The 21,297-nt window shown below is 38.3% G+C and overlaps 1 protein-coding gene across 5 annotated transcripts in view; it reads left to right on the forward strand.

The window, feature by feature from the left end:
• The window catches only part of MAPK10 (mitogen-activated protein kinase 10), a 71,415-nt gene that overhangs the window by 23,859 nt on the left and 26,259 nt on the right, over positions 1 to 21,297 (forward strand). For 3 of the 5 annotated variants that reach the window (XM_005146587.4, XM_031046796.2, XM_031046797.2), the window contains 4 exons: positions 5,217 to 5,346; positions 7,467 to 7,525; positions 9,064 to 9,202; positions 10,470 to 10,635. In XM_005146587.4, coding sequence (XP_005146644.1) covers positions 5,217 to 5,346; positions 7,467 to 7,525; positions 9,064 to 9,202; positions 10,470 to 10,635 — 494 coding nt within the window. Of the gene's footprint in view, positions 1 to 5,216; positions 5,347 to 7,466; positions 7,526 to 9,063; positions 9,203 to 10,469; positions 10,636 to 13,765; positions 13,838 to 21,297 lie in introns of all 5 variants that reach the window. The other 2 variants (XM_013128414.3, XM_005146586.4) reach the window with 1 other exon arrangement.

Raw genomic sequence — 21,297 nt, forward strand, 5'->3', positions numbered from 1 at the left:
GTGTAGAGTAGCCATTCCTGACAACAGGTCTGCAACTCATCATTAGGATCATATTAGTTATGTTCTGGGTTTTCAGCACACAGACTTCGTTCCAAATATAATAAGGACATTGAAAAGCTCTTGTCCATCACAGTGGTCTTTTATTGTCCTGTTTCAGGGAAACTGTTCCTGCATGTTGGTGCATGTAAGGAATTCTTTCCATTTTCATCAAAAACTTTCACTATTTTAAATGATACTTTCTGAACAGAAGTTTTCACTCTAAAAATAATAATTTATTTTTTTCTTTTTAAAAGTGGTTGCTGAAGAGACGAATATGCACTGTGAATATATACGTATCACAATCTGCCTTTAGAAACTCAGAAGTTATATGTTGTGTATATATACATTTCAATATATATCTGTGTGTGTATATAGAGTGCATTCTGCTCTATGGATCAGTGGTGATTGTTAGAAGAGGTATCATCAGCATTCTTGTTAAACATGATTTTCAAGGTTACCAATTTTCTCTGCTGATGGAGACCTCAGCACTAAATAGAATAGGCATTTCAAATACATAGATCAATGCTTTGTTTAACAAGATCAGCTTCAGCTTTCTTCCATTTTGCTGTGCTGGGATGAAGGAACTAAAGGAAAATGCTAATGTCAGTGGCAAAACAGCAGTACCTGGAAGGATCAGGTAATGCAGATATAAATAACAGTGATTTGTAATAATCAGCATCGCAGCTGAAGTATTTCTGGAGAAAGGCAAAAGACAACCAAATTTTGTCGCTGTAGAAAGTTGATATTATATTAAGTAGCTTTTCAGATAAATTAAAATACTATATATGTTGCAATGTATATGTGTAACGATAGGTAAGAGGAACATTCACCAACCCTTGGATTTCTACAACATTCAGTGAAGAGACTTTCTTAATATAGAAAGCTGTTAGCTGAGGTTGCTGAAAGTCTCCATTTCACAGCATGCCCCAGGAGTCTAGGAGCTTCCTTTCCTGTTTTGGGCTTCCATTCTGTCATCTGAGGGCTAATAATAGTACTTTACTGAAGTAGTGGCTTGAGAAATTATAACCATCTTGAAAAGGATATATGTGCACTATCTGAAAAATCTTGAAACTAAAGACTGTCAAAAAATGTAATCTGTTATACTAGGAACCCCTAGCTTAAAGTTTATCTAAAAAATAAGTGTGTTCTGTGGTTTTGTCAGTCTGTTCTAGCACAGAATATAATGGAGCAGATAAATGCTGTTTCATTGTTGATTAAAAGAATTATTCCTGTATGGGAAGAATAATTTTAAGTATTTACTTGGTAAGTGCATGTTGAAATAGAAACTTGAACGTGAAACTAGAATGCTTTTCTTGCTTTTTGAAATAAGTATAAAAATGAATGTCTGATCCTTCAAGTGTATGATAACAGAGCATTGCTCATTGATCATTACAGTCTGAACTCTCACACACCATTAGTGGTAAATGATGATCTTGGTTAGTTTAAATCTGACTAGAATGGGTTTCATTTATTTCCTTTTCTTTTTTTTTTTCCCTGCTGAACTCAGCAGTGTCTTGTTAAATAGCTGCAATTACATAGACCTCTTTGAAGGCATGAATTTATATTCACATCTGGCTAAAATTTTTTATCTTTGCTAAGTAGGTTTGTTTCAACTTATTTACAGTTAAAAAGGCACTTTAAATGCTAACATTTACCTTGCCAAACTAGCCATAAACAGAATTTATAGGGAAAGAATTTATTTACTGCATTTTCTGTCTGTTCAGCTGCCAGAGATAGGGTTGTAAACTTGGGGGATTTTTCTGAGCTCATGCTGCAGTAGAACTATCGTTTTATTACAAGCCTAGAATTGTAGTCTTTGTTATAAAAATAGGGCAACTGTATAAATGAATAAACAAATTCAGTTGAGCAAGAGGTGTTATGAGTTTCCAGGGAAAGATGAACAGGCTTTTAGATGAAAGTCCAATCTCTTGTTGCAGATCTTGATGTTGACTTTCACACTCAGCCTTTTCACAGCAGTTCACAGACGCTCATTACTCTCTCTCTCTTATTCCTGCTCCCTTGAGTCACCTGTTTATACAGCCACTCTTCTGCCAGTGATTGAAGTTTGTCTTAAGAAGGCTTATCATCAGTACTAACCTTGGTGTTCCAAGGTAAGGATTTTGTGTAGCAAGCAGCAGAGAGAGGACCTACATGTGATATCTGTAATTTCATTGTAGTAAAATGCATAGTTGGCTGTCTGTAAACAAAAGCTTCTCTCTGGTGAATAGAAAAAAAAAACCATCAGTGCTATTAATTTACACAGAGCAATCAATATATGTATTGACTTCTTGAAGTAGTTGGACACCTTCCATTTGATAGGAGACAGTAACAGAAGAGCAGTCAAGATCCTCGTATCTCAAAGTAAATATCCCTGTACAAAGGATTACTTTAATTGTTTTGTTTTCCTCCATGCTATGTAAAGGACTGGGAATGGATCACAAAATCCAAAGGCTTAAGAAGCCTTTGGTTTTCCCATTTGAGACTGATGCTTTTTATCTCTTTCTCTGGTGGAGATCAGAAACTGGAGAAAATAGTTTGGTTGCTCAGATAAACTTTTGGTGTTAGTCTTTTCTAACTCCTAGTCGGCAATTTTATGGTGTAACTAATGAGATTAAAATTAAAGAGAAAAGGTTATTAAAATGATTCAAAGTACTCTTACATTCCTGAGTCTCATGTAGGCTTTTCATCTTAAATGAAGTTGGAATTAGCTGAGAGATTTGTCTGCTGAAGTATATTTACAGTACATATCTATGAATTATAGAGTCAAAACATTTAATTGTTGAAAGATCATAGGTTTTAAATCTTTCAGCTTTGCTTTTTGTTTGTTTAGTACTTCCTTAATGCTGTTAAGAGGTATTTTAGTTGTGGCCTGTTGTGGATGAACTAAATGAGAATGAGAGAATTCTGACAGTTGCTATAGGAGGTTTTGCTTTCTACGTACTATTAGGCTACTAATCACACACCTTCGTTCTTCTAACATAAGGTTTAGTTGAGTGAAACTCTGGCCAGAATGAAATCAGGTCAGGCTGGATCTTTGATAACCTTATCACATAAGCTGCTTCATACATAGTGAGTGCAATGTCTTTGTTTATGTATGTGCCTAGTATGATGTTAGCTGGGTCATAAAAGTTACATGCCTTATTAATGAATAAGAGAAGAAAGAATTGTTATCAAATGACAGAATGGATCATGTTAGAGTGTGTCTAGTCCAAGCCACTTCTTCAATGCAGAGTCAACTAGAGAAGGTGATCAGGACCACTGGAAGAGTCTTGCTCCATCTTCTTTACTCATCCTAGCAAATACTTCAGTACAGAGATAAGATCTTCTTTTCCAGGGTAAACAACTCCAGCTTGCTCAGCCTCTCTTTGTATGACAGATGTTGCAGTCCCTAACCGTATTTGTGGCTCATCAGTAGAATCCCTCCAGTACATTCCTATATTTCTTGTACTACAGAGCCAAGAGCTGGACCCAGCACTCCAGATGTGGCCTCAGCAGCACTGAGCAAATGGGAAAGATCAGTTCCCTTGACCTCCTAGCAGCAGTCTTTCTTCTTTCTAAGTGCAGCCCAGGATGATGTTGTCCTTAGCCATGATGGCACCTTGCTGGCTTATGTTCAGCTTGTTGTCCACCAGGACCTCTGGGTCATTCTCCACAAACCTGCTTTCCAGACTTTTGGCCCCAGGTGTATAATGGTGTCCGCCATTATTCCTCCCCAGGTACAGTGCCTGGCATTTCACAACATTGGTCCTCTGGGGAGATTCAGTATTTACTTTTACTTTTTATGTAAATTAACATTTTGATCTGAAGTACTTTCACTATGAAAGGATTAAAATAGAACTTCCTGATAGTTTTGAAGCACCTGCAAGGGCAGTCACGAGAATCTTTCTTTTTCCTCTCTGAACATGTTTTCAGGGGAAACCTGCCCCAAGTATCAGCACTGGACTAAAGCACTCTTCAAAAAATTGCTCATCATCTTTAGCAAACAGTTATTCTTATTTGTGGGATGCATTTTGTGTGCTCTTTATTCAGGAGTAGTCTAAGTATTTTTCTCCACCTCTGTGATTTTCAGGACATACATTGCCAACACTTATCTACCTATTTAGATCACTTGTATGTTTTTGTTGGCTTTGTGACTAAGCTTCTGGTGCTTGGTTGGTAGGACTCTGTAATGTCTACAATAAGCAGGAATTAATGAGAAATAAAACACAGGATTTTGAATGCTTATTTTGCTGCTTAAATAAATACCATTAGAGCAAGCAGGGTTTGGTTGATTTATCTTTTGGGAAATACACTGTTGGTCTTCATGGAGTAGCAAAAAACTTTCCTCACTCTTGGTAAAAGGGAGAACCAGGAAGAGGGTCTGAGGACTGTCTCTTTGGGAAAGTTTCTAAGAGTTAGTGTGCTCTGTGAAATGCACAAGTTAAAATTTGTGTAATCAGATTCGAACCACCAAAACAAAATAAATGGTTCAAATTCTCAGGAAGTGACATTTATCAAAATAACTCAAGGTTGTATAAAACATTAAAGAGTTTAAGAAGAATTTTAGGAGCCCAGCTTTAAAAGCCTGCTTTGCAAACCAGAGCCTGTATTTCTCCATGTTTACAAAATTTTTAACTGTTTTTTCATTCTGACAAGAAAATAATAAAGAAACCTTTTGAAATGGTTCTGTTTCTAGGTATGTTATTGGAATTGGATTGTATGGTCTCAAAAATGATTAAATTACTTTATCCCATTAGAAATACAATAAGGAAAAGACAAACTTCATCCTAGATAAAAGTAAGCAATTGTTCATTGAGCTGCTTGGTAAAGGTGTCCCTAAGTAAAGCCTCTCCGCTGTACCCAATGCACAGACAGTTGCTTCATGAAATAACTTTTTGTCTCATCCAGTTTCTATTGTATTTTTCCCCACCCCTTGAAAATGAGTGTTAATTTCCTACAAACTGAAGGTCAGAAGTAGTGGTGCATGCTGTCCTCTGCCAGTGTGGTGGTACATGTTTACTTTTGATGTCTTCTTTTTTCTCAGTAGAAACTCTCTCCTTCTTTTGTCTCAGTATTTTTCTCAGTGGAAAAAACAAAACAAAACAAAAACAATAGTAGACTCGAGGCTCAGGAATTTGCCATAAGAAATGCAGGATATTCTCTAAGATGTATAACTCCTGTATTTGTGATTGCTGCAGTGCTGCATATGATGCCGTCCTTGACAGAAACGTGGCCATTAAGAAGCTCAGCAGACCTTTTCAGAATCAAACTCATGCCAAGCGAGCTTACAGGGAGCTGGTCCTCATGAAGTGTGTGAATCATAAAAATGTAAGTTTTCCATAGGTAACCAGAGAACTGGTATGTATATTGGTCTCTTAGTATTTTCGGGTGCCTTTTTAAAGCAGAAGAAATGAAAGGCAAATTCAGCTCTAGGCCTATAGTTTTTCTGGTACTAAATGACCACATGAGAGACCGAGGATCTGTCCATTTAAAGGCTATGCCAAATGGGGGTGCTGCTAGTCGGGCTAGAGGGATAGAAGGGGAAAGAGCAGAATACGTTCTTGTCAGTTCCTTATGCAGAAATACATAAGTGGTTGTAGGAATCCTGGCTCCATCCTCTTATCACTGGGATTTGTGACTCAAAGGGACAGTCTCTTGAGTTGTCATACCCATGCACAAGTATCGCTCCTTGTTCTCAACTTCATCTGAAACCTAGTCATATAGATGCATTGTATAGATTGTACAAGATGTGTGGTTGTCATGGTGAAGGTTGCTGCAAAACTGCTAAAGAAAATTAAGAACCAAAAGCACTTTTCCATTCTCACATATTTATGTGTACGTTAATATGTGTAAGCCAGGACTCTGAAGCCTCAGTGCATTGTGCCATTCCTTCTAATGACAGTTCTCTTGTTGAAATGAACAGCACTAACAGGTTCCAGACTTTCCTGCTTCTTACACCCTCTACCTATTGTATAACATTTAGTATCCATAATGAATGAAACTATTCTTATGCTGCAGCAAAAGATTTATTCCATGGACTTTCTGTTAATTGTAACCACCCATCTACTAGTTAGAACTATCTGCCTGACACTCTATAAGCTTGCTTTTTTGTAGTGAGGTATGTAGGATCACCCCACTGCATTGTTGAGGGATCTCTCAAGAATTTATTTTTCCTACAGTTCCTCAGTTTCTGCTGCTGGCTTGGTGCCATAACTTGGTGCCCTCTCCTTTTAATTAGGAATGAGTTTTTTCAGTTTGCTCATGCTTAGTCTTGGCTCATATCCTAAAATGACTCTCTCCCTATGCAAAAAGGAATTGGGCTCAAAAAATGTGATGTAAGGTGAGATTTTACACTTATTCTCAATCACAAATTTGCATGGAAAGAAAAAACAGGGATGAGTGAGTAGTTCTCCCTGCAGGACAGAGAATGATGCATTCTCACTTCATGTTTTTAATGGACTGAAAAGAACAGAGGGCAACGGGAGTGGTATTAACTTTAAATATATAACTTTGTAAATGCTGCATAAAACTGATAATACCAACACTGGTTGGGTCAGAGTTTTAATCGCCTTTTACAGAGGGGTGCAGAGGAAGGAGAGGACTGTAAATGCACCAGTGTGGAGGCAAGAGAAAAAAAAAGAAAATCCTAGAGAGGTGATAAAGGTGGGGAGGAAAGCATTCAGATGTTGTCTTCATGGCAGCTGTGCTGATATCTTCTACCTCTGTTGCCCAGAGGTAGATGCAGTAAGAAAAACATGGGCAATTCAGTCATGCGAGGTCGTGTTTTACCTGTGCTGTTTCACACATTCTTACTGGTATCTTTCAACAGCCCAGCCCATTTAAACAAAACACAAAACAAATTAAAGAAAAAAAAAAGAAAGGGCAAAAAGGAGTTGCAGTATGCAAAATGTGTTTGCCCAGAATGTGCCTACTGTTTTAGAGTGCTCCTACTAAAAAGCGGTACCTCTCATAATGGAAATTGTATCAGTGAATGTGAGCATGTGCCCTCAAAGGAATTGAGGCCATATCAGAAAGAGCAAAGGTCTTCTGTTTATTTCTAATAAGGTGGTCCTTGATTGTCTGTCCCCTCAAGTAAACATTCTTCATATGTAAGAAATTTCTGGCTGTAGCATGAGAAATGCTGTGCTAGATTGAGCTGAAGTTGGTCTTTGAACCTGTAACTTCAAAACTCAGAGGACTGTCTCACCCTTAGCACATTGCTAATCCGTGTCTCAGAAGCCATTTCAAGTGCACTTAGAAGAAATCTGAGAGATCTGCAGTATTTTATTTTGAATATTGCTGACTTTTTACTGATCCATAAAGTGAGAAGTGTTAGTGTAAATTGAGCAGTGAAAAACCAGAATTTATCCTTTAACACATACTTCAAAATGGGTTCAGCTGCTTACATTTATCTGTTCTCTTCATCCTTTGTGTATTTTGCTTTTCAGATTATCAGTTTATTAAATGTCTTCACACCACAGAAATCTCTAGAGGAATTCCAGGATGTGTAAGTAACACAGGCTATAATTAAACTAAAGCTTTAGAGATGGGAGGGGATTACAGTGTACCTGGAATGCAATAACTTCTCAAAAGTCAAATGTTATAAGCCCCTCTAAAGAAGATCATGTGTAGCCTACACTGTGAGTAGACAGATACTCTGCATACCCATATTGAGAGCACTTTAGACACTTGTAAGTTGGCAAATATCAGCCTTCCTAAGCAGCATAATAGTGTGCAAATCCAGCTGATGACTTTTCTTGAGAGGTCAATGCTTGTGTTTGCCTTCAGATGCAGATGAAGAGGGTTGAGTAGTTAAAAGGGTCTGCTTTTGTGCTATTAGTTTGCTAGGGGAATGATGGTTTCTATGTCACTCCCTAATATATATGTGGCACTTCAGTCTGAAATAACGTCCCATAAAAAAGACCGAAGTGAAATGTTTCTTCTTTTCTTATATTTTTGATATAACCTTGAACTTACTTGCCTGGGGAACTAGTGCTAGGTGTAGAGCACAACTAGCATCTCCGCTGAACACTGCCCTATTGTACAAGTGCTACTGTGCATAGTATGAACTGGTCCTGAATGAAATTTTAAACATTCAGTGATTTATACAGTTGTACTCCTTTTATCTTTAGTCATTTCCATGTTGTGTATACACTATATGGAAACGTATTCCCATTCTGTATCTAGTATCAGTAGTGATAACAGGCAGCGATGGCTGAAGTCAGGTGACTATTGTTCTGGTTTTGGTGTTTGGAATTCCCTCATAATGTTGTCACTGCAGACCTGTGCAGAGCAAACGAGGGAACTAGTGCTGGAGAAAAAGACAAGGCATGCAGCATACATTGAAATGGAGAACTAGTATTTTCCCCAAAGTTTGAGAGTGCTTTCATGTAATGTTACACTTATGAATCAGCTGTGCTTGTGGGATGTCTCATAAGAAATGAGCTGATGTGTTTAAGATATTAACTTATTGCTAAAGGGGATTGGGCTAATGAAGTTGTCAGTGAAGCTTATTTATCAGAAGCACGAGGTTAATTAGTTGTAATGAGAATTGTGTGAAGTCATGCAATCTTAGAAAGAGCTTTGGAGACATTTTGGATGGGGTTGCATATTTTAGCATGGCAGACATTTTTACTGCTCTCTAATTCCTACATATACTATGGTAGCCATTCCTCATAATGGTCAAAGGCCAAACAGTCATGACATTTGATGCTTATGACTCTTCTGTTTTCTGCACATTTCAGTGTCTTGCTGCTTGTTTGTTCACGTAGGGTATAGTCTCTGTCATGGGGAATGCACCAAGAAAGGGCCAGCAATACAGCTGTTTTTCTGGATTGCTAAAGTAACGGTATCTCTGCCATGAGATGATGTAGTGAGAAACACCACAATGGCAGCATTGTGAATGGGCCCAGTCTCCAGCTGTGTTACTCTCAGTCCCTAGAAATAAAGTGAATATTAAGCAAGAAGACTGTTACTTATTTGAGATGATGCTGTGGTTCCTCTTCAACACAGACAATAACACTATGACTTTGTTTTTTCATTCAGTTACCTGGTGATGGAATTAATGGATGCCAATCTGTGCCAGGTCATTCAAATGGAGCTAGACCATGAACGTATGTCTTATCTACTGTATCAAATGCTCTGTGGTATCAAGCATCTTCACTCTGCAGGAATTATTCACAGGGTAAGGAGTCTTTGGTTTAAAACTTTGGGAAGCATATAACATCATCATAAAGACTTTAGAAAGCACTTGAGATTGTTGTGTACTGTGGATTAAAGCCTTATCTCCCAGCAAAATGACTATAAACTTATGAATCATAGTCCATCCCCTTAGCAGGATAGCTTTGTATTTGTGTTAGGAATGAGATTATTTGTAAATTTAACCAATGAAAAGGTAATGTGATTATTAAAAATAAATAATAACTAAATAATAATCACTGGAAATCCTCAAAGTGATTATGTTCTCTGAAAGGTGTGGATTAGTGTTATTTGTGCTGAAATTGCAGCTGGCTACATTTACCACACATGACATTCAGCCACTTTGAATTGATGCACTGTGGTCCAAGTATTTCTTGGTCAGGATCTGCAGAAGCTAGGGTGTATGGAATTGGCATTTGCCATCATTTATGTATGCTAAAACAAATTAAAAGACTGCTAAATCTTCTGCATCCTCTCATTTGCTTTTTCGTGTCAGAATACTGTGGCTGGTAAGAATGTGGTACCTGGCTGTGAAAGCCAGAGATGTGATTGTTGCCAACATGCAGAATGGTTCATATGACAGTGGGCAGGAGGCAGTTCTGAACAGATTAAAAATATCCTGAGTCATCATCTTTATTGAAATGTGCTTTTACTAATTTGGGATTTCCAGATGAAAAATAAAAATCAAAAAATGTTTTCCTTCCATTAATGGAGGAAGAAAACAAGGGCTGATAAAATGATTTACAAAGTGGACATTGCTTTACAATATACAAAAGTCTCCTTTCTTAACGTGTAGTATGGTTAGCAAAGGATTACAGATTTGGCTTCCAACAGTCAACTGGCAAAGGATGAGTTGAATTATTATAAATGAAGCATTAAGGTATCTCCACATGTGCAGTTGGAATGTCTATATTAGGCTTACAGCAAAAAAAAAAAAAAAAAAAAAATACTCAGGATTAATACCAGAGTCCCATTTTAGCTTCTTGAACCACTAAAAGCAATTAAACACCAGTAGGATCCTGTGTCCAGGTAAAGCCCCACCGCATGTGAAGTTAGAACATCTTCCAGAAGTGTTTGCTTAGAGAAACAGTAGCCAGGTTTTGCTGTGTATTTTAAAGTACTTTTGATAGTAGCTGTAAGGGTCAGGAGAGTAAAGCACTAATTTAAAGCTGACCTAAAATATCAGTTCATATCACAGCTATGCCTGGCTTTATGAAAGTCAGTCATATGTCTTTTTCACTATCTTTTTGCAGGATTTAAAACCAAGTAATATTGTGGTAAAATCTGACTGCACGTTGAAGATTTTGGATTTTGGACTGGCCAGGACTGCAGGCACTAGCTTCATGATGACTCCCTATGTGGTGACACGTTACTACAGAGCACCAGAGGTCATCTTGGGAATGGGCTACAAGGAGAACGGTAGGGCTGCAATTTTGTAGCAAAGTACAGTATGACCTGCAGTGGAAGGTCTACGTCTACAATTGTAAGGGGCATCAGGAGAAAAAGAAAACATAATGGGAAATGACATCTATAATTTAAGAGGCAGGTCATTTAGAGCAGTTTCTCACTGTTCTGTACTGCAGCTACTGAATGTATTTGGAATGCTGTGTTGGTGAACGTATCACTGTGGAGTTACAAAGTAGTAAGAGCCATGTTCTTAGTTATGATTGAACCTAGCAAATACAGTTACCTCTTTCTCTTTGGCTTCTGTGGCTGTGAAACAGTGTGAAAACCACTGAAAGAGCTGAATGAGTGATGCGCTCTAAATTTGAGTCTGGGTCTCTGAATTGTTTGAGGGAAGACGAGATACAAGCTGAAATAGGGAATCCTAACCTTCCCAGAATTTCTCCATATCCGGAGTTCAAACTGAATATCAGGAATGGCTTCTATCTTTATGGTAGGTTTAACTAAACTCCCAGGTTTTGCTGACAGTTTTCATGTGTTTTAGCTGAAGCTAAAAAGAACATGCACCTGATGTTTATGTAGTTTCACTTGATATAAATAGGATTTTGTCCTGAACAGTCTGTGAGGGATCTGAATACCTCTTGAACCCTGGAAAGACTGTGAAAAGCAGGTAGGGGGTGCTCACTATAGAGAAGCAGGTAAGAAGAATTCACATTTTGCAGAGTATGAAGGGAAAACTTAATAAGTGGTTCTTATTTTGTAACATAGCTGTGAATTGCATCTGAGTGCCAGGTAGGCCAGACAGGAAAGGAGGGGATTCAACATACAATGGTGAAAGATCAGCTAGGACTCAGATTCTGCTGTCAAAAGCTACCACTGCTCTGTTTGACACGGAAACTTTTCAATGACAAACACAGCAAATGTCAAAACCAGGAGTTTATTAAAAAGTGTCCTATGTAATTTACATTGAACAGTTTACCTAACCTGCAGGATAACTTTTACTAGCAGCCAACTGTATCCTATAAAAGGCATTGAATTGATTTTGGGTGCTGATTTCATGACTTACACAATAAAGCCATGCTAACAGAACATGCTTCAAAATTGGCAAATCTCTGCAAGAATTATTTGTAATGTTTATGAATTTACAGCACACATTTCAATATTAAAGTCTAAAAAGTAGAGGATTATTAAGCACAGTCTAAGTGAAAAGAATAATTTCTGAAAAGGAATAATCTTCCTGAAAGTATTTTGTAATTGTTAATTTTTATAAGTGCTGTTAGAGATTTGAACTAGGCTCAGCATGCTTAAATGGTTCCTTTGTCAAAATCCAGAGTTCTTTCTATTCTGAAATGAATTATTTTGTGTTTATTTTTTTCTTCTCCAGACATGTAGTAGATGATTACTGTTGGTTTTGTTATTGTCCCTGAAAGGACAGAGAAAGCACTTGCTTTTCACATGATTAAAATCGCACCAAGAAAAAGTTAGACACTCTTGTGATGAAGTACACAGCTGGGAAGGTACTTAGAATGTTTGCCACATCCAAAGGTCCCATTCAAATGCCCACTGAAGTTAACATGGAGACTTCCTTTGACTTCCTTGGGCAATGAATCTGGCTCAAGATGAATGATTCTGTCAACTTGTACAAAGCCAAAATAAAGTAAACAGAGAAAGAAAACAAAATATTTGAAAATGAAGGTCAGCTTTCTCCTTGGAGGATCTGGTCTGCTTGGAAGCTCTGATCCAGCTCCCAAGGAAGTCAACAGAAAGGGTTGGTTTTTGCTTCCCTGCTCTGGCCTATGCTGCCACATTACTGAAGCTCCCCTACCTTTTTTCCCCTTCTTACTATGTACACTGCCTGTATAAGGACCGTTCACTGCTTTCATTTTCTTTCTGCACTTGGTTGGCTAAAGATGCATAATTACCACCAGTTTGCTGCCCTTCTGTGGAAGGTCCCATAACTGTCAGTTTAAAGAAAACTCTGCCACTGTCTCAGGCATGCTCTTGCTGTCCCATGCCCCTGATACCTGTACCCTCCTTTTCCCAAATGGAACATTTCACCTTTATTTTGTTTTACCAAGAAACGAGTTGTTTGTTTGCTTCTTTGGTTTGGTTTGGATTGCTTTTGAAGGATAAAAAAGGGGAAGAAAAAGAGAAGAAACTGGTTGTGTAGGTCAAGCATGACCACAAAATGAGGATTCAAAGCTGAGAAACAACCTAGTTTTTAAAGCAATTAAAAACAGTTTTTTCCCCTTCACATGGAATGCAGGTCTGTTCTTTCTGTTCGTACTGTGTCACTATCTATCTAGTCTTTTTTGTTGTAAGATAACAAAAATACCCCAAACCAGGCAGGTCAAGCACATAATGTAACTATGCATATTCCATCTAAAAGCTAAACGCAGGATCAGGAAAATAAATGCTCTTAGTCTTGATGGTACTTGTTGTGCAAAGTGGTTGTTTTAGCATTTATTTTGAGTAGCTATGCAGTAAAAAACAGTCCACACAGGCCACCGTCTCCAGTTCTTTCCAGTTGGTATGTAGGTACAGATATGTATAGATAGGTGCCTAGGATGCAAGTACAGATCTTGAAGCAGGAGTTTTAAATAACCCTTAATGGTGGTATTTATACAGCCTTTACTTATGTGAGTAGAATCTCTTCTATACCGCTGTAAAGAGACAGCCCTGCAGGGCAAAACCTAGAAAATGCCTTGCTGCAAGTAGGATTTATTCCAGTTGGTCATTGTCTGGGCCGAGGTTTTTTGTTGTTATCTTTTTCTTACAAAAAAAAAAAAAAAAGAAAACAAAAACAAAACTGTGTTTTTCACCATAAACTAAGTGTGTACCATGACTCTGTGCAGTTGTTACTTGTTCTTTACTTGCTATCTGTGAGCCTTTTCCCCAAAATGTTGATTTTAAACTTTTTCCACCATTGTTACTAACTACTGTCAAGCTGACTGACACAGCTTTTACTTATTTACTTATTTATTTAAGCTTTTGGTGAGACATAAAAAAAAAAAACCTAACAAAACCACAAAGCAAACTGTACTGTTCTGATCAACTTGCTCTTTTTCCCCTCCTTTAGGAGTGAAATATCATAGTTAACTTTGCTTTTTTTCCCTCCTTCACGTCCCTGTCTCTGCTACTCTAGTGGATATATGGTCTGTGGGATGCATTATGGGAGAAATGGTTCGCCACAAAATCCTCTTTCCAGGAAGGGACTGTATCCTTGTGCCATTTGCTGCAGCTTCACCTATTATTTGTTCCTCTCCTTCACCCTTTTACCATGTAATGACTATACCAGGACTGTAAAGATAGAAGCAAAAAGTTGAATCCCAGAGGTATGAGTAAATGAAGATAGGGCACTACTGATATGAACAAAATTGAAAATGAAAAACAGATGCACAGAATTATTTCAGTCAAACAAGTTATTTTATTTTAAAACCTGTAAACATTCCATTTTATGTAGTCATTATGTCATACTAATAAGCAATATAACAAACAAGCATCATGGGCTCAAATTAAAGAGCTTTACTCATTATTCTTCAAAGGAAAAGTAAGAAAGAAAAGAATCCTAACTTGGCACATCTGGCTCCTGTAAATCTGTTTTTCTGCTTTTATGTTTTCAAAATAGTGGCTTCATAACATTTGTGGTGACATCATAATCTTTTGCTTGCTAATGGATCATGGAATTGGATTCACCTCAATGCTGTATGGGCTCAGAGTTGAGTCAATACAACATTTTTTATCTTTAAAACAAAATGAAGAATTTCACTCGGCCAGTTTAAGGCAACTGCTTATCTGCTCTGGTTTCCAAAGTGGCCTGGAATCAGATTCTCTTGTTTTAAAAACGGATCTTCCTTTATGTGTATGAGGTCTGTGTTCTTAATCAAATTGTGTTTCCTTCCCATCTTGCTCTTCTTGTCTTGGGTGATATTATTTTTACCACTGCCAAGGTGGTGAAAGCAATATTAGAAAATGAAAACAAAAGAGGAGGTGCTCTGCTTAGCCTTTGGTCTACCACAGGCTAAGCCAGGCAACCTGCCTGTCATGGCTGGGAAGTGTAAGTAGTGTCTATTTTGCCCATTAGCAAAAAATGCAGCAGCGTAATATGTTTTCCACTTTCAGAAACAAAAAGGCATATTATTTTCAGCAGGCTGACAGAAAGACACCATAAAAAACCCAACTTCAGCAGACACTGACAGTTGGTGTGGAGAAAACCCAGCTTTTCAGACATGTAATCACAGAAGTAAATACTTTTTTTTGCTGGCTCTAGAGTGATTGCTGTAGTGTTTGTCAGGGTTAGGTCCTGCCTGTCCTGTTTACACAGCTCTGTCGACTTCATCTGAAAATTTAGCTCTGCCCAGTAACCAGATGAAGATGCAGTTACACGCTACCAACAGGAAGATGGGTAAACTGCAGGTGCCTCTTGCTTATTGAGGAGGAAACAGCAACATTGTACTGGCTTCTGGTCTTACAGGAACATGACCTAGAAAGTTATCAGATGCAAAGCACAACAATGAGATACGAATGGAGGGTTTTATTACTAGTGGAATAAGAATGGTGGTCTTTACTATTAATGGATAGCTGTGATATATCACTCCATAGGTGCTGAGCTTCCCCTACAACATGTGGAGCAGTCTGCACACCCACCTGTGGAGAGCTGACTCTGGCTGGACACCAAAGCCATTCTGTAACTTCCCCTCCTCAACTAGACAGAGAAAAGAAAATATAGCTAGTGGGTTGAGATAGGATCAGGGAGAGGTCACACAGCAATTACTGCCATGGGCAAAACAGGAAGGACTTTAGGAAGTTAGTTTAATTGGTAACCATTAAATCAGAATACAGTAATGAGAAATAAACCCAAATCTTAAAAACACCTTCCCTCATCCATCCCTTCTTCCTGGGCTTAATTTTACTCATGAATTCTCTACCTCCTCCCTGACAGCAGCCCAAGGGGACAGGGGATGGGGTTGTAGTCAATTCATCACCCATTGTCTTTGCTGCTTCTTCTTGCTCAGGGTAGGACTCCTTACACTCTTCCCCTGCTCCAGTGTGGGGTCCCTCCCACAGGAGACCATTCTTCGTGAACTCCAATGTAAGTCCTTCACACAGGCTGCAGTTTTTCACAAACTGCTTCAGTCTGAGTCCCTACCACGGGGTGCAGTCTCCAATGACAGTGTCTATTCAGGGATAGCAACAGAATAGTTTTCAAATACCTTTTAACATTTCAGTATCAGTTAAAATAACAACTGAATTTATAAACAAATGCAGAAAATGTTGTATAAACTGTGGGATAGTCCTACTTTTTGAATCATTGGAAATCCTGCACCCTGCAATACAGTGTATGTGGGCCAGGTCACAGCTGCTACCTCATTGTAATGTATCTTACTCATTTCTAGCCTGGAGTAAGAGCATTCATGTACAGTACAGTTTACATCCAAGAAAAATTTCACAGCTGCTGTCAAACTTTATGGAAAGAAAAAATTTAAGAAATTCTGATGGACTAAACCATCTCACTGAGTTATCATGGCACTTGGTGCTGCTGACTTGAAATGAAATTCCAATTTCAAAGTCTTTGTGGAAATTAAAACATGGAGAATATTAAATTCAGGTAATCTCACATAGATAAGAAACTTTCTCTAAGTTACTATCAGAAAGCTCTGACATCTGTATAGACTGCAGATAGTAGTAAATGATAACTGTCCTGGTTGGTATGAATGGAAGTTACACATTTTCAAGAAAATGTGTACGTTTGTTAGCTTTATTAAAATGCTCTCTGAGCACATGTTCCATTAACTGCTATTTTCATTGGCAAAAAAAGGCCAAACAAAACTTGAAAATTATTGGTCTGTCAATATTGCTGATGCTTTTAATGTAATTGACCTAGCAGGGCACTTGAGATACATCAGGGCTCAAGGACTGGTCCATTCATGTGCTGTCAGTTTGTGGTGAGCTAGTTGGTTCTCAGAAAAATAGCACCCTCCAGTCTCCTGGAGAGCACTGGGTAGAAATTGCACAGTAGGTACCTTTGTTCCTTGTAACTCATCTAAAGCAGCCATTTCAAAATGTTGTCAGGGAGATGTCTTTGTCAAAAGTCAGACCCTCATGAAAAGAAATCCACCTTTTGGTAAATTTGCAGGTGGATTTACAGACTAAAGCTTTCCTGAGGAGTTCTGGTAAGCATCTGTAGTGCACTTCTGAGCTCCTTGCTCAGTGTTCCTTCAATCCATATGCCACTTTTGTCTCAGTTAAATCAGTAAGAGTGTGAACAACTAAAACCTGCCCAAACTCTTGGATGCCATTGGAAATATGTTGGAAAACTCCAGGACTTTCCCTAAAGCTGTGTTCAGCTCTAGCTAATAATATCTTCAAAATCTCATGAGATCTCAATGTAAGGACTAGAAATGTATTTCTGGTATTTTTTTGTCTAAGAGAAGGAAAAAATTATTAAGGTCTGAATGCTTTCAAGTGAGATTTATTTATTAGATCTGAGCTGTTGAGGACACAGTGATGTGCTACAGGCACATATGACTTAGTGGGGAAATAAAGCAAAGAGCAGTTCTCTTCAGTACTGGGGAGGCATGTAAAGGGTGGTACTCTAGCAAGTTCATGTGTGAGTTCTTCAAGAGATCAAGGGGAAACAGTGATTTAGTCACAGAAATCTTTCTGATAACAGACAAGTGTCTTAAATTTGGCTAGGCCTGGGTTACAGTGGTGAGCATGGAAAATTCCTACTGCAAATAGCTCAGAGTCTAAGACAGCCAAAAGAGAAAATACCATTAGGATAGCAAGAGAAAAAAAAATCCAAACTGGCTCTATGTAGATATGAACATTCAAAGATTATTATGAAAGTCAGTATCAACAGAGGAAGTTAATGTTTTCTGTGGCCAGATTGTCAAAAATTCCTTTTTCCGCCAGCTGTCTTTAAGAGTGGTGGGATTAGGAGTTGTATTAGGAGATGTATTAGGAGGTGGGATTAGGATTCTGTTGTATTTTGTTGTATTGCTTGCCTTAGGGAAAAAACTTTGTATCAACAAAGTCTGTTAAAAAAGTGTTCCTTTCCACCACTCATTAGCAGAATATCTCTTTGCATTTGAAATACCATTTGCAATTATTAGTGGATATAATCTTAGTATATTGAGTGCATGTCGTGGATTTTCTTAAACTGATATAATAAAACATCTGCACTTTTATTTAGTGCAGTCTGTTCTTTTTCATGTTCCCAGTAGTATTTTCTTAAGGCTTGTTTTGTCTTTGAAAAAAAACAAAAACAATGATAAATATTGGGGTTTTTTAAAAGAGACTATTAAGAATGGCTGTCCTGGCTCTCCATGTTGGATCAGCTGGTACGTGTTAGCCTGCTGCTTAAGTGTCTGTTGCCTATGGTTTCAATGATGAATAAGTCTGGATTTTGATTCCACCCTGAGTACATTGTATTTGGGTTCGGACTCAGGATTTCTCTGAGAATACAGCAGTATTTTGAATTCTAATTATTTTATTGGCGGAAGTTTACTCAGCTGAATCAAGGTCTGTTTCAAAGAGACTTCAGCATAGCTATGAAGATGATTTGGCTGTTGCTATTCTTTTATTTTTTAATTCAGATCTGTATACTCCAAAGGTTTATAGTGTGATTTTCACTTAGTATAAGATCCACATGCTGTCTGCAATCTGCGTGGCATTTGGAATGGATTCCAGCTGCTACAAGGGAGATGATACATTGCTCTTTTCCCAACATTCACTTTAAAAATGTTCAGGATGGGCCTGAGCACACAATTTCAGAAGTGGCCAAATGTTGAGGTGTAGATATGTGCTACCCTTACTGCTGCCTCATATGAATTTCAGCCTGTCAGATAGTTGTCTTTTCAGGCACTTACGAAAATTGGATGGTCTCAAATGCATTCTTGGTTTTTGGTTTTTGTCCTTTCTATTCTATTAATCGGCTTTTGCTTGATGGCAGCTGTACTAATTTGGGCTGAGTTTCACTGGTACAGTTGATCAGAGAATTTAAAACTTGTAGATAAGTAGTACTTAAGTCTTTTGTCAAGAGCTTGTTGGGGTCAAAGTAGAGGACTGGAACACACTCAAAATCATATGTCGTCAGATATGAAAATGTATAAGTATACTTAAATGATATATTTATCCATTTGTACTGTAGCAGGAGAGTTTACCTGTGGGATTCCTGCTGGAAGAGGTGAAATGAGTGTGCTTGAATACTCTGAGAAATGGGAAGACATACTTCAAAGTCAAAATTTAAAGTAAGCTAAAAAGAGCTTTGAATATGGCCAACTGCATCTGCAAAACATGTTTTAAATGTTATTATCTGCTAGATGCAGTGTAGTGTGCTTAATATTCCTTGGTAAATTTCTCCATAGGTCTTTTTCACTGCAATGGTATTTATATAGTTATATTCAAAAGACAATGGGTGATGAGGAAAAATATGGGTGCCTCCACTCATTCTTGAGCTTGCATCTCAGGATTCCCATGGCCTTTTCGTAATATACTTGTGCCTCTTAATATCCTGTGACATCCCTTCCAGTCCCTCTGCAAGTTCTGCTGTTTGAAAGGGACAGTGGAGCGTGAGTTCCCTAGGAAAAACAATAGTTGTTTGTCACTGCAACATAAGAGCCAACCTCTGAGGAAGAGCATAGATTTGCATATGATTCCGACATCCTTCTGCATTTTTCCAGGTGGGCCAGGGTCTACAGGCCTTTCTACTACAGCTCGATTCTGTCTTTGCCAAATGAAGTTAGGCATCTGTTCCTCTGAATCTCAGAGAGCGCAAGCTGCACTGTGTCATAACAAAGCACATGCATATCAGTCTGCAGCTTGCAGAAAGTTTATAAAGAAAAGAGAGAGAAATTCATACATTGGTTTGAAGCATAACATTTGTAAAATTGTGGTAATTCCCTTTTATTTCCACCTAGATTCTGTCAGGAGAGTAGCTGTACTCTACAGTGTTTTGCAGCTTTGGTTGCAGGTAGTAAATTAGAAGTCAATAATACAGTATTCAAACACTTTGGAACCCTGTTACTGAAAACTTTAAGGGTTAAGTGACATCATGTGGAGGGTGTTTTTCAAATTAGAAAGGAAAGATTTTCTCAGGAAACCTTAATGGATTGAGCCGGTACTGTCCTGAGCACTTGTTAAAACATCTTGAAATCCATACCTGTAATAAACACAAGAAGGGTTTTGGCATCTCAGTGAGGTCCTGAGATTGGAATGTGACTGAGAACTGTGACATGGAAACTGAGAGTTTGCCATGATTTAGATAGAATTGAGAGAGGGAAGAGTTTGATGGGGTTGGAAGGCTTTTAATTTTTTCAAGTATTTGAGCCACCTTCACAATTGTCATTAGGAGCACTGCACTCTGCAAACTTTCCTTGGCACTAGAAATCTGAAGCCTTTGTAGCTGTGCTATCTAGAACTTGTGAAAAGAGGGATCTTCACCCTTGTATCATTGAGAATTATTGAGTATTTTTGTAAACTATGTCCTTTTTTATTGCATAGAAACAACAGAAAAACCTGTAAAAACAGGGTATAGTCTCCAATACAGACTGCTGTGGTTTTCTTCCTGAAAATTCAAGTAAGGGGCTAGAAATGGTTCTTCAAAGCAGACCTCAGTGCAGATCTGCAGGAGCACTCAGCAACAGAGAGGGAGGGAAATAGAAGTCCTACCCTTTCTATTTTAGAATAGAAAGGTATCTTTCTATTTTAGAAGGATTTGGTGTCTTTCTGTGTTAGAAGGATTTGGAAAGAGAAGCTCGCTGCATTGTGAGAGGCATGCTCAGTTGCTTGATGTTTTACTGGAGTTTGCACCTCAGCCATGGAGAAACAGCATGGTGTGCTAAACATTTTGGCTTACTGTAACACAAATAAAATCCAGTATCATGGTTTGCTTCAGAAATACATCTGTCATTTCCCAAGTTAGTTTTGAAGACGTTATCATCTCTTTCCATCTTGCAGAGGAGCAATTTCTGCATCACTAAAACAGAAGCCATGACAAGTATGAATGCTTGGCATTCTTACTAACACTCGGGGCAGAGAGGCAAAGCGTGAACTAGCCCATGAGGTTGGAAAAGGTAGCAAAGCTCATTTAGTTTCACGTGCATCTCTGGTCTCCAGAGTTTCCCATGGCATGTGTTTTGTGAATTTTCATTGAAATGTCATGATCTTCATTGAATGAAAACCAGAATTCACTGAGTGCAGGTCTGAAGAGCAATTTCAGTAGGAGTTTTAGCAATGCTAGTTTCAGATTCCCCTTAAGAGGTCCCTTACATTCTGTTTTGGCAAGTCCCTGATAACCTGCATTTTGGCAGGAGGAGAATGCAGGACCATTGTGAAGGAATGAGAAAAGAAATAAGCTATGGTGTCTTCAGTATCACAGTGACACCCATGCTTTTACAAATTCATTCAGCATGGTAGGAGCAGCCTTCTGCAGAAACAGAAAAGGACACTGTATCCACAACTAAGTTATAGGGGAGGTGTCCTGGAAGGTTAGCTCAGATATGTTCAGATAGAAACATCTTTGGCTTGCTCTGCAGTTCCTGATCCTTTTCAGAAGGAAATCTGAAACCCGGAATGATGACCAAGCACTCGTTCGGGAGAGGAAGTACATAAGACTAAAGCACAAAGAGGAATAGATGTCTTCATTCATGCTCTTCCATTCCAACTCTCCCTTCT

This window comes from Melopsittacus undulatus, chromosome 7 (assembly GCF_012275295.1).
Source record: "Melopsittacus undulatus isolate bMelUnd1 chromosome 7, bMelUnd1.mat.Z, whole genome shotgun sequence".
NCBI classification, from domain to species: Eukaryota; Metazoa; Chordata; class Aves; order Psittaciformes; family Psittaculidae; genus Melopsittacus; species Melopsittacus undulatus.